Below are 18034 nucleotides of genomic sequence, written 5' to 3' on the forward strand. Positions count from 1 at the left end.
ACTAAATAGATATGAATATGAAATCTCACATAATAAGTCATTGATCTATCCATCAATAAATAAATAAATAAATAAAATCATTAATGTATCCATTCAAAAAGAAAAAAGTTAATAGTTTTTTCATCAATTAAACGAAAGTCATTAATCCCATTCATCCAAAAAAAATGTCATTAATCTATTCATAAAATAATAATCAATTTATCCATAAAAAAAATAGTATAGTTTATTAAATAGATTAATAATATTTCTTTATAATTTTATTAATATAAAGATTCAGTTCTCGGTTTGGTTCGGTTCTTACATGGCATGAATCAAGAACCAAATCAAATTGCTCAACTCTTTATTTTGTTAACTCAGAACCAAACTAAATGGCATGAATCAAGAACCAAATCAAATTGGTCAACTCTTTATTTTGTTAACTCAGAACCAAACTAAAGTTCATTATAAACCAAATCAAATCAATTCAAAAATCTTGATTTGGTTTGATTCTCGATTTGAACTAGACCAAACTTGTCACAATTAAAATGTACTATCTTGAGTAAAAAGTATCTATGGTTCCTATACACTCTCACGTCAACATGTGCAATATGAGATACAAACGTAACGTCACTCCATCACGATATATTTAAGGCTACCTGTACTTATGATCTGTACCGTTGAAGTTTTGGGCTCACTCCTTGGATGGACCACATTAGTAGAGAAGTGATGTATACCTCACACCAAAGCAAAAGACTTAGAAATGTCCTATCAATAAGTCGTGACAAAATAAAGAAGGGCATTATGGGAATCTTAAGATTTAACTTTTTGACGGTTTTTGTCTTAAACAAAATTTGATTGGAAGATCAAGGAAATGCAATTTTATTGATGTCAAGCAATTTTCATTATTATTGATGAGATGATAATTGGATTCGATTCACTAAACAAATCATGTTCCTTTGTCTCATTTTTTTTTTCTAAAGCCAAACCTTTTATTATTGAGAAAGTATATGTCTACTTTCACGATCTCCATCTAAATTCTTTTGAGTCTTCATTTTTACTCTTTTAAGATATAATTTAAAAGTCATGATAGGGCTACATTGAAATTGACATCGTTTCACACATTGTTGATGTGGAGGTATGCACAGAACCATAGATGCTTTTCACTTTGTATCTCAAAGAAAAGCATTTATGATTCTATACACACGTCCACATCACAATGTAAGAAATGATGTCAATTTCGATGTTATTTCATCATTTTCCATAATTTAATATTGTCAAAATATATAATTTTATTTTAATAGAAAAATATTGTTCAATGATCTTCTACTTTTTCACACATGACCTCTATTTAAGAACTAAGAACTAACCTTTCACATTAATTGACTAATCTTAGGAAGGGGGAAAAAGATAAAATGAAGGAAAATGCTGAAATGACAAAAAGTATTTACTACGATTCTCACAAGTCTGACGTGGGATGTGCATATAACCATAGATGTGTTTCCTCGCAATACGAGTAAAAATTATCTACGGTTATGTATGCATGTCCACGTCAGACTTTTGAGAATCACAGTAAATCCTGTGTCACCCCAGCACGACTCTAAAATGAATCATATGGGAACTTTTGGTTGATTCAAATTTTTGGGTTTGGTTTACATTTGTAATTCACTTTGATCCGATCCACCCGATTACTACCCAATTACCCATAGTTTAAATGGACAACTACTTCCTAGCACGTATATATATGTATAGGCTTTGTCACAAGTCTCAAAACACGTGATCTTCACACACGAAAGGGAATATATTTGTGTCTTTTTGTTTTTTATGTTATAGTAGTGTGTTGTTTATTCACCATCACGGACCACTTGGGTGTGCCGAGTGCTTGTCTCCAACTTAGGCAACTATATTTCTTTAGGTGTAAAAGGCCAATTTGACTGGCAAATTTGATTCCCTTGTAGCCTCTAATATCTTTTTGATTGGATAACCTTTTGATTCTTTTCTTCTTTCTTTCTTTATTCTTTTGTTTTTTAATAATAAATTTGGCTGTTAGTGCATACACCTTGCATTGATCCTGCATGAAATCCTAAAATTTTCCTGAAAAATGTTTCTTGTTATTTTGAAATTTCAAAAATTTTAATTTAATTAAAAAAAAAACGTTTTTAAAAAAAATGGAAATATAGGATGAAGCTAATAACCGTGAAATTGGTTGGTGAACTTCATTGGAGGCTGTTGATGCATATGCAAATGCATGATATCTCATAAAACTATATAAAATCAATGATTTAAAACTTAAAAGATAGATTTCCACTTGGATTCCATCAAGTCGAGTCAGTTTCGATGACTCTTGAATCTACTTTCGCGAAGCCAATGAATTATATTAAAATTTAAAATCACATACACTAGATTAAAAGGAATGTCGAATGCTCTTATTATCTCTTTTGATGCAGATCACACTTCATTATTCTTGTAGGATGTTTACAAATTTCATTGTGAAACATTAATCTGATTCTAATATAATAGAGTTTAAACTAATTGCAGAAGAATTCATGCCTATTCCTTCACTCCTTGTTTTGTTTGTTATTGTTTTCTTCTTGTCAAGTATGCGCAACATACTTCATCAAGAATCTCTTTTTACTTATTTCTGGGAGACATCCTCTACCAAACACTCGATTATGATCATGTTAGAGTCGTGTTTTAAATGTCTACGAGTTTGATTTACTACCATAATTTCAAGGATTCAATTGGACCTTTTTCTTGATGAGATCGAGATGATTGTTATAGACTTGTTCAAATGTATATTTAACTTTTGATGTGGAAGGTATCTTCTATTTTACAAGGAGTCTATCCGAGAAGTCTTTACTTTCTTTCATATGGATGAGTTCCATTATGGTATATTATATTAGATGATAAAATTTCAATATCTCAATATGATACATGTACATTATGAGTCATGTATTTTTTTTATAAATAATGATTTTCTGACAAAATCCCCCCTATGCCCCCATCATAGAACGTAGATCATTTGCCTTGAGACATGTAGAACCATGGGAATGATCTACAATTCTATGATGAGGGTGTAAGGGGACATATGTCAGAGGAAGGGCATTAGACTATCACGACTCGTTTTTTATTAGAGAATCTAATGTCCAAGACGCCGAAGGGGACGCTACGAATCTCCACAATATCCTTTTTTTCAATAATATTTTGATATTCTCATGAGGTATTAGATGTTATGTCAGTTAACACACATCATCTAATAAGATAGAAGATGGTGTGCTATCATTTCATAAGAGATACCATATTAGACATTTTAGACATGACACAGTGGTGCTAATGAAGGGGACCTGGCAACGTGTCTTTGAAAAACATAAGGAAACAACGAGCACCCACCTCATGTCAGGGACGTTGGGACTTGGGACTTGGGTACCACTCTATTCCCCGATGCATGAAATGATATTTTTTTTTCCCTTTTGAAGACAAAAGTGTAGTCTCGAAGCCCGTGTAAACTTTAAAACTAAAAAGACGTGAGCCGCAAAATCTCTCTTTTAAAAAAGTCCATAATAGCCAACCCTCTAAACACTTTAGACAACATAGGCTTTTGAAATTTGAGAGGACTATACACTCCATTCTTAGTAATTCCCCTATGGCCTCCTCATCTCATGAGTAATATCTACACCCACCCTCTCAACTGCTCTCTCTCTCTCTTCTTTTATTGACCATGCATCAAATGAGTCAGAGTTCCCTTAGTTTACATAATTATACTGTTGGGTATTATAAATAAAAGAGAGAATCCAAAGTTTTATCGAAGTGGACTGTAAATATGATCTATAAATGATCATATGAATGCATATTCCACCTAAACCATTTTATCATGACTATTGATAATCAAACTCGAAAAAACTTACTCAATCAATACGCAGTTGCCATGTCGACCGAGTACAAATCGAGTGAAAGTTTTTGAATTAGAATATCACGACTCTTTTATCGTCCCATTGGATCAAAGAGAATTTTTTTATTATTATTATAGAATTTTACGTTACAACGATCATGGGCTCTTCATTAATGCGTGCCACTTCATGCTTAACAAAGATAATTTTGTAAATTGGGGATGTCATTCAATACACACAAGTTCATGTGATTTGTGGATCTCAGATTTTGTAAGCATTCTGAGCAAAAACATTTCTTGGATTGAAGCTTTGAACTATCCAATTGATTCTTTTGTTGTTGTTGTTGTTGTTGTTGCTTTTGCTTTGATCTTCTTTTCTTTGCCTTTTTTCCCTCGATTGTTGTAAATTGGGCAGGTGCTACTGAGTGTACCCTTGGTCTATGGAAAAGATATGCTTGTGGTGATGCAATCTAACTATACTAATTATCTCTTCTATATGTAGCACAAACTAATCCTTTGTTATGTTTATCACTTCAACTATTTTTTTTTTCCTTTCATGATAACACAAAAGGATTTTGTTGACATGTGCCCTAAGAGCACACATTAAAATATTTCATTAAATACACCTTGGGACCTGATAGGCTGAAGACATATAACAAGCCCTCCTACTTATGTTACTAGAAAAACAACTATTAATCATACTGGTATTCTAATAATTTTTAAAGTGATCACCTTCTTGAGTTTCACCTAGTATGTGTCGTTGATAAGTTTGGGGTCTAACTCAAAATCAATTGACAATTAGAGGAGAGGCTTAGGAGCATATAAGGAGAGAGAGAGAGAGAGAGAGAGAGAGAGAGAGAGAGAGAGAGAGAGAAAAGACAATTTGTGTCTGATGTGGGATTAAATTCACACGCCCCCGTAGGTCGGTCTAGGCCAAAGCACGTGGAGATATAAATTGAGTAACATGGAGGAAAGACAGGTCCGCTCTGATACCATGATAAGTTTGGGGGTCCAACTCAAAATCAATTAGTAAAGAGTGGAGAGGCCCAGGAACTTATAAGAGGCGGGGGGGAGAGAGAGAGAGAGAGAAGGCAATTTGCGTCTGATGTGGGACTAAACTCAACAGTCCTGACATGAGCATTTGAGTGTTTTGGTATGTAATGCAGTAGTAGTACTAAAAGAATATTTAAATTGGATCTCACCAACTTGCAATATGAACACAAGGCATTCCATGCTTGAAGATGTCAATGTTTGCAGTGAATGGAAGATCTCATGTTTAAATTGAAATACTCAAGCTGAGTTATTTTGATGCACATACATCTCTTTCACGGATTCCCACAAATCTTTGGCTGATTCGAAGAAAGTATACATTTCATCAATTTTTAACTCCATGGAATTGAAAATCCATGACATAACAAATTGATCATTCGAAAGTCGTTCATCACATTTCGGATATGTAACACCAGGATTGGCATTCTTTCCATTTGATGCATTCAAGTTTTGATTTGTCGCCAATAATTAAGGACACATCTCTAGACCAAGGAAATTAGTTATGCCCATTCAATAGAATGGAAGTTTCATGCATAGATTTCCATTATTACTACTATTTGTCTCCACCATGAGCAAAGAGGATAAATCTCCCAACCAAAAAAAATGAATGATGGCCAAAAAAACCCATTGTAGATTTCAGCAGATCAACGAGAGAAAAAGAAAATGTTGGAATTAGTACAACAAGAAATCGATTATGGATCTGATACCATGAAGATAAACACATACACATACAAAATACAAAGATTTAACGTGGTTTGGCAGCGAGCCTACATCTGTTGGAGGGTAAGATGAGAGATTTTTATAGGTGCTCAAGGATGAGCCCATCAAAAAATAAAGACATGTACATCACAATATTTAGGAAACAACCAATCAAATTAAGAAGGATTCCTACTTTGAGAGAGATATAGACTATAATTTTAGGGACAACTCACGATCCCATGCAATCTTCCATTCTCCGCTAACAGCCAAAGTCAAATCTCGCCATTTCGTAGACCGAATCACTAGTTGAGGAATCATAAAATATAAGACTCCAACAATAACGATCCCTTTAGTTTTTGTTTTGTTTTATTTTTTTTTTCACTGTAGTTTAAAACTACTTCATTACAACCGAAAATACCTAATCACTTCTCTTCCTTATTTTTCAAAATATAATAAATTTCATGTCAATTGGTTGATATGTGATCAAAATAGTCCTGTTTTTGAATGTTTTCAGCTAATACTATTCAAAAATATTCATATTAAATAATTTTACTTAAGAATCATGATAATTTAACTACCCCACGTGGCACACTCAATTGACTCTCCTCACGTGACAAGTTCAGAGTCACAGATTTGTGTGCCTCGAGATACACAAGTGTACTTTCTCATATAAAAATGTGTATCTCAAGAGAACCATGTATCCAGAGGCGCGACTCTCAAACTTGTCAAGTCAGGAATGTCGATTTAGTATGCCACGTGGGGTAATCAGATTATCACCACTCTTTACTTAATTATAAATTTATTATGAATTTTTTTTTTATATATAGTCAACTAGGGTGCATACAAAAAATAACACCAACTCCTAGATACATGTATCTTTTTAACTATTTTTCTATTTACTTTGGTCTGAAAAATGGTATAAAATAATATTTTTAAATAACTGCCCCTACTCTATATAGACAGTGCCGTCCAGTCTTTTAGAATCTTAATTATTTTTCCTCAACTACCCCTACTTATTGGATTACAAAATTATAAAATACAATAATCTTACCATTTTTTCCTAAATTACCCCTGCTTATTGTCTTACAAAATTATAGAATACAATTAGTTAACTGTACATGCAAAAATTTGCTCTACCACATGATCATCAATGATAAAAGTACTCTTCTTTTTTTGTACTCTTGGGAGGGCCTGCAACAAAATCACTCCAACGTCCACGTCAAAATTTCTAGCACAAGTAGTCTACAGTAATTTCAGAGAAGGAATTTTCATACCTTGTTAGTGTGATGCACCCTTGTATTTATAGGGGTTTTTGTCCTTAGATTTTCTTAAATTTTTCCAATTGAGAGGTTACGTCCATTTAGGGATCTACCTTGATTTTCATGAAAGTAATTACATATTCCTTATTTAGCTGGGTTTACTCCAAGCTCTATACCTTTGAAACCTGACAACCTGGCCTACTATTAGGTTAGATGATCGGTTAGATCATCATGTAATTCGATATTTCAATTAAAATTCCTCGAGATTGCCAAGTATCGCTTCTTCGAGAAATATCCTCCACATTAACCAACATTCATATTTTACTGGAGACGGGGCGTTCTCGAGGTACAGTTTAAAACTGCTTTCATCTTTGCTTTACGTATAGTAGCTAAGATTTTGAACATAGTGGGCCCCACGTGTTTTGTTACCCCAGTATCTTCCATGTGCAAGCTTTAACATAACAGTGCCTCACCTGGTAACACAGTCACACTTTTTTTTTTTTTTTGGACTTTTTATTATGGGGTAATAATTCAGGAAAAAAGTTTGCTCCACCCATGCAGGAGCCGAAGTTTTAAACTGTTTCACGGCTTAGTGGGCATGATACACCAAAATCCAGTTTGATTGGTGATTTTGGCATTGAATTCAGTTTGACACATTGAAAATGCTAGAATTCAATAATTACGCTGGTTTTTAGTGTTTCTGTTTATGTTGATATTGTCGAAATGAAGGGTAAACCTGTCATTTTGATGCCCATCTAATCGAGCAGGTACTTAGCTAATTAGTTTTTATATTTAGAAATAAAACATTTTTTTTTAATATATAATTATAGAAAGAGTTAGGCTGGTGTAACTAACTTATTGAGATCTAAGGGTCGTAGGGCCCACCAAGATCTAAAATTTCAAATTCAAATTCTGCCGTAAAAATTAAATTTTTCCACAAAAAAAAAAATTCAAAGTTCTTAGAATTTTTGTGATCCTCATCCCTTTGGAATCTTATCATGTTTCGGGATGCTACATGGAGATATGATAATGAAACTTTCCTTACCTAATAAGGAAAATGTTTTCCAAACGAAAATGCCTCAGGATCTATTTGATTGCATGAAAAGTCATTTTCTATGGAATTTAAAATCTATGAAAATATGGGTTAGATTGGAAAATCAGTTTTCATTGTTTGATTGCTTTTAAAAAAATTAGGAAAAAAATTTCCAAGGAACGATAAGGAGAGAGAAAAAGGCAATGATGGTGACGACGGAGGAGGAGGAGGAGGAGAAAGGGGAGGAGGTGGTCGGCAATGACAATGGTGGCAACGAGAGGGTGGGGGTTGAATGTGAAGATAGTGGTGGTGGTGGAGAAAAAGAAGAAGAATAGAAGAGATCAGGGTTTTGATTTGAGGATGGAAATTGAACACAATGGAAAAGTCATTTTCCGTGCCAATCAAACACACCCTTAAGAGTATTGCTGGGGTTGTTTCCCTTATTACATTTTGAAACGTCAAGAATCCAATTTTTAAGTTCATCATTTCACCAAACTCCCTACAACTTCAAGATCCCAAAAAATTCACAATTGAATTTCATCTAGAAATGTTTCAAAAAAAGTGATTTTACAGAAGCACTTCGATTGAAAGCTGAGGGCCTAAATCATTTTATCCGATTTCAACCCCAAACACTCTCATATATAAAAACCCATCAGTGGGAATCTCAAGAACCAAGCTTAAAGCATCATTAGACCCTTTAATAGTCATGCATCTTTAGGTACAAGATATGCTTTTGAACCTAAGAAACTCAGTGTTATCTGATAGGAATATTGGGTGAGGGTCACCTACTCATTCATTCACCTTTGCTTTATTTGCACATAAGAAAAAGGGAAAAAGCACCTTTAGATAAAGTTCTAAGCTTTGCAAAGGTGAGTGGGAGGTCACTCTTTTCTGTACATGTAGCCCCTCAATGGAAAGTTTCCTTAAAGGAAAAAAAAAAAAAAAAAAAAATTACACTAGTTTTCCGTGCCCAAAATTCATATAAGGTCCATGTGCTATTGTCTACCCTCCCCAACCCATCCTTACTCCTTTCTTTTTCATTTAGGTTTGTTGATGATAACTATGATTAAAAAGCATGAACAACCCCATTATGATTATAACACCTCAATTAACAAAAAAAGAAAGAACGAACGGTGACAACAAATCACGTTACATTATTTGTAATATGGTTGGGCCGCCCATTACATTATTTATGATGACAATTGTAGATGCAAAGGTCCCTGCCCCAATGTCTCAAGATGGTCCTCTCCTTTAATTGATTTTGGAACTTCGGTGGGGTGCTTAAGAATCAAAATCTGAGGCCAAGTTAGTTTTCTATTTCAGTAGAGTATCAACTCGAGATGAAGTGAGTTGCTTAGCTAAAACTTCCTGGTCAACACTCTTTTTATAGGCGTGTTTGGAAGGGTTAGATGGCTGATAACTATCATGTATATATGTTGTGCCATTTCAACGATCTTGAGATGACAATTATCACCCTTTCAGATCACGTTAGAGGGACATCCTCTGATAGTTTCTTTGACGTTACCTATCATATGCTTTGGTGGACTCGAGGTTGAATTTTACATTCCACATTTAATGTGTTTGATGACATATCCATTTTATTTTATTGTTGCATGTACTTAGAATTCAAGAAATAATGTCATTCTCAAAATATTTATTAGCTAAAATTTTCCATAATAATGATTTTAATTTTAAAATATACAAATCATAATTTGTATTTGTTCTTGAAAATGACAATCCTTTTAATACCATAAAAATCTTGGGAAAATTTTCCAAATAATTATAAAAGTGTTATAATATTGACAAAGCTATGACATAGTATTGACACTTTGCAAATTATTTGTCAAAAGTATATGACAACTCTATCGACACATGTAACACTTTCAATATTTTCAAAAAGTAATGTGTGGAGCTAATGAACCAATGGTATGTTGCCATGTGTATTGAAAAAAGTAAGCGTAATTGGTTGGTGGAGAGAAAAATTTTGAATGATTAGAAGTTTAGAATTTAAGTGTTTTTTTCAATACACATGGCAACATGCCATTGGTTCATCAGTTTAACACATAAATTTCTTAATAACAAATTCGTACTCTTTCCTTGGGTAACTAGTTTCTTTTATGTTAAATTTACCATTGTTGCTTGGCCCTAAGCATCCAAATTTCAGGTAACCAAATAATCCTTTTAACGGTAACTAGTCATCCGTTACAACGGACTCTTAAATATTTTGAAAGGTGACGCTTTATGCGTCTCAAAACGTTAAAAGTACGTTTTGGAATAGTGAGGCTTCGTTAGAGCTTTTTATTTTTAACGGAAACTTAAGCTGATGTTGTATCTTTTATGGACCAATTTTCTTCTTACGTTCCCACGGTGCAATAGAAGTTGTACGTCTTTGTTGGTATTTGGGAAAAGATCAATCGTACACGTGGCACCCATTTAAAAAAGGGAATGGGTCATTGGGACCCACCAAAGAGTCCCTACGAAATAATCCAATCCCAATAAAATGATCCGAACCATCAAGTATCCTTCATTCTTTTGTGACGGACGGACAAGATTATATTAAACACAGTACTTCATATGTTTCACCCAACTAATCATTGTTAGCTGGCACGGATCATAACCAACCAATCAAAGCAATTTTGTCCAGTGATCATCGTCAGCGCTTTAGCGTACAAAACTTAAAGTTAAAGAAATGATGAGTTCATCACTTTAATATTAAAGATGAAAATTTTAAATTGTTAACACTTAACAATGGTACGTGTGGGTCTTTTGAGAGACTCATTGCACCTCGGGAATCATAATGTGAATAGCTGGTCTAAGACATTATTCTTTTACATCATCAATCGGAGCATGCCAATGCCGATTAGGGATTAAAATGGATTGGATTCGGGTTGGACATGAGTATATTCATATTCATATATAAAAATTTTATATGGAATTAACTCAAATTCTATTAACTAAAATCTTATTCGAACCATTTTACTTTCACTAAACCCATATCTGATTTAATCGAGTTAACTAATTTGGATTATCGAATTAAATAATTTCAAACTGTTCAAAGTTATTTCAAGGAAAATTATCAAAGGTGTGATCAAAATGTGACTACAATTCAAGACTTCTTACTTTTTAAAAAGAGTTCTTAATTATTATGCCTAACATTTATTGGTTGAAGAAAAATATTTTGAAATTATAAAAATATAATTTACAAAATAATATATATCATTCGGATCTAGATGGATATAAAAGATAGATCCATATCCAATCCATATCCGACTCGGGTCAAGGAACATCAACCCATATCCGACTCATTTTAAGCCTTAACATCGATCAAAGATAGCTAAGACATACTCATGACACCCAAGGTCGATAGCATCTTGACAGATCAAACCAAAGCATCAAGAGCTATTTATAGTAGATGGGATAACGATAGCATCGAATGCCCAAAAGGTACAAATGAATAGTGAAATCAAATCTTCCACACAAGGTGAGAGTTTATAATTAGGATGATCAACTTAATAAATAATCATGAAAAATAATAGGATAGTTTATAAGAAAATTTCATACCTTAAAGATTGAACTATGCACCAGCCTTCTAACTTATAGGTGTTGAACTTTGACATTTTATGATTGCATATGCTGTCTTGATGTCATGGATGTTAGTTGGTCTTTGCCAACACAAGTTTTTGTGCGTCGTCAATTATCCTCAAAGGGTCATTTCCATGTAGGAGCGGATCTTTTATAATACTTATTTCCTATAGTACCATGTAATACGTTTTACACAGTTGAGAGAATGCCACATCGAGACAATTGTAAAAAAAGTTGGAAGTTATTCCCTCAAGTGGTGTATCAAGATGATCCTCATAGATCAAAAATTAGGATGACCTCCATAAATTGGTTGGTGGGCTCATTAGATAACTTACAATAATAGATTAGCACAACATAAGTGGATAAATAAGATCTCAAAAAGTGTGAAATTAGTATGATTAATTTATATTGAATGTAAATTCCAAGAATTTCGCTTAAATATCCATCGAATTGATAGAACTTGATTGTGAGTCAAATATATATATATATATATATAATATATATATATATATATAATATATATATTATATATATATATATATATATATATATGCGGATGCATTGGCAGTTTATGCCTCCTCCGCAAAATCAAATGTTATGTTCGATTATGTAGATACTCTTCCTTTGTTGGCTCATAAGGAGTTTGTTGGAGACAAAATGGGTGTCCCAAACACCAGACGTTTGTAAATCTCTTTTCCTATTAATACAATTCTCATTTGATTAGCAAACAGAATTGTGGAACCTTGATATATGTAAAACTAGTCAACCTGATTCGCCTAAAATATCAAAAAGCCAATTTTGTTATTGCAGAGATTTGTAAAATTAAACAGTTTAATCCATCCAAGACAATAATTAATCTCGAGTCTATAGTTTCCAATATCGAGTTCCCCTAACCCAAGTTTGAATGATATCTATTTCGAGTTGACATGCGCTCAACCTCCAATCAAATGAGACAAGTAAACATGAAACCCAATAGTCTAGTTGATCGGATGGAGCTGAGACACATTGAGCTCGTGGATTCAAGTCCATCTTACCCATAAGAAAAGAAAAAGCTGATTCGATGGAATTTCGAGTTGAGTCAAAGAACTTCCAAACATAATTCGAGACATGTACTGCGTCATAAGTTTGATGATGCCCTCTCGCAAGGGAGTGGATTCCCTGTAGTACTATTTTCCTATAGTACCTTTTGGTGCTTTTTAGATAGATGAGAGCGCCACATCTACAACACGATAAAGTCCGACCATTTAAATATGGAAGTTCAATGACCGTTCATTTTAAAAGCCTTCAATCAAGTTTAAAAATAATAATTTTAATTTTTTTTTTTCAAATCTAATCTAGACCATGAATGCTAGTAACGATGTGATATATATCTATATATAGGAAAAAAGCACTACAGAGGATCTTCCCCGTTCTCTAAAATGCCATGTGTGACATTCTTTTAGTTTAATAATGAATGAATGATGGGTTGCATTAAAATCTAATCATTTTAAGAAAGAGAGATTGAAAAACAAAAAAGTTTTGCATTTCTTACAGGAATTTTGTCTAGCAATTCTCATTGCAAATCCAAACAAAATAATTAACAAATCATAAAAAGACACTAATTTGACGTGGAGTGTGTGCAAAACCATAGATTTTTTCCTCATGTATCTCAAGCAAAAATCTACGGTTTTGTGCACATTCCATGTCTGTTGAATGTCTTTTTTTTAGTCAATTTAGCACGGCTCTTATCAAAACCATTCTCCAAAATTGTCCAAACCTTCATTTTTCTAAATTATAATATTTTGCATCAATTAAATAAAATTATTCATTGGAGTATCCCATGCTATGATTAGATTAGACTAGTATGGTGACCCCATCAATACCACGGTCCAGATTAAGTTGCACGGAGATATTCTCTCTCACTTATGTACAGGATCATCAAGAACACGTATGATGCTAGCTCCTCACATCAACAAAGTTTATTATAGGGATCGATTAGTTGCACACTCCATCACTTAAAAATTTATCTTTGCACTCTCTTTAAATGATTGCACTCAAACTAAAATAAAAAGATTGCACTTTTTTTTACGCTCACAAAAATTATTGTTGGTTCTATAATTTTTATAAGAGATACTTGTTCACATAACAGGCATATTTACAATTTAAACAAGCAGAGAAGATGAAGTCACGAGTAGGTGAACAACACTAAATCTCAACATTATTGATAATGAAGTGTGATTAGTAGGTTAAAATAGAAGTTATAGACTATTGGTTATTTTCCTAGGTTGGTGTGCAAGTAACTGCTTAGTGGCGTGCAACTAGTCCGCCCCTCATCATATTACTTCCTGTAATAGGGTTCTTTCGTTATTTTGGGATAAGACTAAGGTTATCAAAGTAATTTCACAAATATAGGCAATTATTACGCTTAAGACCAGTTTCCTACCGAACGGATTCCGGACATAACAAACCACACGATATGGGTAATAATCCGTTGCAACTTGCAAGATATCCCACATGGGCTCATCAACACAAGACCAACTTCTTAACCTGCTATATCCGGTCAAATCCGGCTTTCACGGGCGAAAATCGGTTACAATCGATGTACTGTTGTCACGTGGCAGTCATTCATTAGTCTATAGTACCTGGCGTAATCCTCAACGGACCAATCCTTGTAACGGCGCCGTCAAGAAACCCGTTCTGCTCTACCGTCACCGTTAATAGTATCTGGATAGTCAGGACCGTATAATAGAACTATAAAACAAATCCAAACCGTCCAACGGAATCCCACCTCCCTCTCTCTTTCTCAAATATTAAAAAAAAAAAAAGAAGGATAAAAAAATCTGAATCGAAGAGGTGTGATCGAAGACAAGAGATCAAGAATTTTACTGAGAGATGGGAAAATATATAAGAAAATGTAAAGGAATGGGTGAAGTTGCAGTGATGGAGGTTGCACAAGTAGGTGTGAGGACGAGAGCTCGAACCCTAGCTATGGAGACAGAGAACACCAGCACAGCGAAGAGGAGAAAGATGGGTTCTGGAGAATTACAGATTTCTTCTTCATATATTCCGGTTAAAAGACGTCGTGATATCGTGAATACGTCCGAGAATCCTATTTCTCCGGTGATTTCGGAAAATTCAGGTGGAGTGATCTCGAGTTCTAGCAACTCTGATCTGGTTATGGCGTCTAGGTGCTCGAGTAATGGATCGAGCGAGCTTGTGAACGAGAGGTCGATGAGATCGATTGTAGATCTAGAGGTGAATTTGAAATTTCGGTTTTATTTAATTAAATTTCGTCGAGTTTCCGTTTCTTTTGGTTTTAATTCGATAAGAATTAACTTTAAATCTCTATTTGTTACAGGCTGAGGGTTTTGAAATTGAAAACTCAACGTCCTTCCACTGCAGAGAAAGGTTTTTATTTTTTTTAAATGTTTATTGATTCTTGATTTAATTTAAAATGAAATTAAAAGCGAGAATCAGAATCGTTATGCGTTTCTTCTTTTTCATCTCTTCGGTCTCCTCTGATTCTTCTATATAATATGTTTATGATTCTCTTCTTTTTCGCCAATTTTTGCTTTTAGGAGAGACACATCTCCATCGAGCGGCTTTGTTGCTGAATCTGAAGATCTGGAGTCGACAGATAGACCATCCGACGCGAATTCTCGCCACAGATCAATGGAGGAGAAGATGCCATCAGAGGCGGAGATCAACGAATTCTTCTCAGCAGCGGAGAATGACGAAAAAAAACGATTTGCAGAGAAGTAAATTTTCTCGAAAACCTTTTTAACGTAGGAAACACTTCTTCCAAGCTCACTTTAGCCGAAACTAAACCTTAATATTTTTTTTTCGACTCTCAGGTATAACTACGATATCGTGAAAGACGTTCCCTTGGAGGGTCGTTATGAGTGGGTTCGCTTAAAGCCATGAATATGGAAATTGCGCATCCAAAGAAATCGAAAAGGGCTTTTAGGAAGTTATTATTAACTATAATTCTGAAATTCTCTCTTTCAGTTTTTTTTCTTTCTTTCTTGTACAGCTCTCTCTCTCTCTCTCTCTCTCTCTCTCTCTTAAACTACCGATTTCTGCGCTGAAGAAGCTTTGTTTGGCTGTACGATATACGGAGAAGCTTCTGCAATTCCCTTCCCTTCCCTTCTGGGATGAAGAACGGTTAGAATAAAAATTTTCACTTTTAGCCCTAAATTTCGTTGGCTTTTGTTCTGGATTTATTTTCTTCTCTCCCAGTTTTGGTTGGTAGTTGGTACACTACTACTGCTAGTCAGTAATTTTTAGGGGTTAATTGTGGGCATTTCTTCCAAAGACGACTGTAACTATTAGTGTCCTCCTTTGGTGGAAACTGTAAACGTCGTCCTAATTAAGGTCCAGAAATCCATGGTCCTCGAAATTAGCAATGCCAAATCTCGAGGATATAGGCTAAGCAATGGTAATTCCGATTATTATTTTTTCCCTTTTTGTCTTTTAAAAAAGAAAAAAATATAGAGCCGTGCTGGGGTGACACAGGATTTACTGTAATTCTCACAATTCTGACATGGAGATAGATAAATGGTTTTTTCTCGTATCACGAGGAAATACATTTACGGTTATGTGCACATCCCACACAGTAAATACCCTGTGTCAACTCAGCATTAGTGAAAATTATATATCAAAGAGACCAATTTCAGTTTTTCTTATAATTTAGACGATTTTTATTTTTACCCGTTTTTTTTTCTTTAACTTAATTGAGATTCAAAATATCACGAGATGATATTTAATTTTTAAGAGTCGGAATAAAAACAAAGAAGTCTGAGAAGGAAAACGAAGTTGGCGAGTTATTGCCGTGGTAGAAGAGGAATAATGATGACACGTGTCAAAGATGAGAGAGGAAATCCAACACCCATGTGGGGGAGTTCGCTTCGCTTCTAGAGTATGGACTGCCATTTTTAGGTGAGAAGCAAATAAATAAAAAGAGAATAAAATAAGGTGGAGCGCACGTGGTGGTGTGGTGAAATAGTGGTGGTCCTCTCTTTATCCTGCTTTCTCTGCTTGCTTTGGATCTGATGCCCAACTTTGTTTTTCGTGGCGAGTGAAATCAACGCCTCTGTAGAGTCCCAAGTACAAAAGAAATTGTGGGTCCCACTTCTCGAGGGAATGTTGCTTATATAATAAGGGACTGTTTTCGTTTTGACATTTCTTCCCTTTTTTATTATTATTTATATATATACACATATATATATACATTCTCTCGTTACGAAATTGATTATGATGGTTTGCATTTCCTCACGCTCAACTGTGTTACCTAGAAAGTCAATTTTGATTAGTTTCTAGCATTAGCACAATAACAGATCAAGTACTTGATCCGACGGCTACAATTTTTTATTAGGCATGCATTTCATGTCATAACATTACCATATATGAGATGTCTCCTTGATTGGAATGTTTGGTTGGATGATTTTCCTATTAAGTTGTAGTCAAGAAATTTGTGAACAATTTTTTTTCCGTAGCTAGGTTGCCCATCGTGAGTTCTCAAAGTTGTTGGAGGATTTGATTTAGAATATTAAAAAGAATAATGATGAATGCACGTGATTTTAATACACAGTTGACATGGCGAGAGTACATAATCATAATTTTTTTTTTTATGCATCTTGATGAAAAAAATCTATGATTTTGTGCCCTTGTTACATCAGTTACGTATCAAAACTTCGTGCAGTCATCACAATTTTATGAAAAACTACTAGAAAAAGAAATTCGAGAGATGTTAAGCACGAGTGACAAAATTGATATTTTATTTTTTTCTAAACATGATTTGTTCCCCATACTCAAGGAAGAACAAGTTTGCAATAAGATTCGGTGGCAGTTCAATGCGAGTCACTAATGTTATAAATAAGAAAATAATGAAATAGAATATACACGAAGAACACATATGAATGTTTACTAAGTTTGTTGGAAAACAAGGTCCATGTGCTTGTTGAGCCAATCATCTATACTTTTTCTTTGATGAATCCTCTTTGTATATTGCAATGGGTAAGTGAAAATATAATATCTTACATGTTGTTTACATCATATCGCACGTCTTCAGTTGGTGAACCATCAAATTAGAGGTTGGTGATTGCTTTATTAAGTGAGTTGTTACTTTACCTTGTCATGTTAATGTTCATCATATCTTTTTCGAAACTTACGATATTGTATTTGGGGCATGTTTTGCATTGGGTAAGTCTCTAATATTCGGATTGGATAGAGAACACCTTTGGGCTTGGGTATGCTATTATTGTGATTTATATATTTTATGTATATCGAGATTTAATGTATTCAATTTATGTGATGCAAATTTTATAGCTCCCAAAGAGTTCTAAAAAACATTTTTAAGATATGAATCCAATTTCTTGATCACAATTCATCATCTTGCAAAGATAGATAATTACCTAGATAACTCAATCGGATTAGGTATCAAAATAAAAGTAAGAAAGAATGGATTAAAGGTTTCTGTATACAAGAATAATGTTATATTTTTCCTACAAATAATTTTTATGGATTTAATGTTCCTATTCAATCACCATATATTGTTTTCCTCAACGGTCA

The 18034-nt window shown here is 34.0% G+C and overlaps 1 protein-coding gene across 1 annotated transcript; it reads left to right on the forward strand.

Annotated features, from left to right (window-relative positions):
- The first annotated feature begins 14247 nt into the window (after positions 1-14247).
- On the forward strand, positions 14248-16259 carry ICK5 (Cyclin-dependent kinase inhibitor family protein). Its single transcript, XM_086426096.1, has 4 exons — positions 14248-14719; positions 14823-14872; positions 15043-15222; positions 15319-16259. The coding sequence occupies exons 1-4, from the start codon at positions 14357-14359 to the stop codon at positions 15386-15388; spliced, it is 663 nt and encodes a 220-aa protein (XP_086282222.1). The 5' UTR covers positions 14248-14356; the 3' UTR covers positions 15389-16259.
- The last annotated feature ends 1775 nt before the right edge of the window (positions 16260-18034 follow it).

This window comes from Akebia trifoliata, chromosome 2 (genome assembly GCF_017979445.1).
Source record: "Akebia trifoliata isolate Shusen 1 chromosome 2, ASM1797944v1, whole genome shotgun sequence".
Taxonomy (NCBI): Eukaryota; Viridiplantae; Streptophyta; class Magnoliopsida; order Ranunculales; family Lardizabalaceae; genus Akebia; species Akebia trifoliata.

Bases quoted from the DNA above. Each gene is read 5' to 3' on its own strand.
- ICK5 (XM_086426096.1), top strand. From the start codon at position 14,357: ATGGGAAAATATATAAGAAAATGTAAAGGAATGGGTGAAGTTGCAGTG. The intron at 14,720-14,822 runs GTGAATTTGAAA...TATTTGTTACAG, and splicing joins GATCGATTGTAGATCTAGAG to GCTGAGGGTTTTGAAATTGA. The intron at 15,223-15,318 runs GTAAATTTTCTC...TTCGACTCTCAG, and splicing joins AAAAAACGATTTGCAGAGAA to GTATAACTACGATATCGTGA.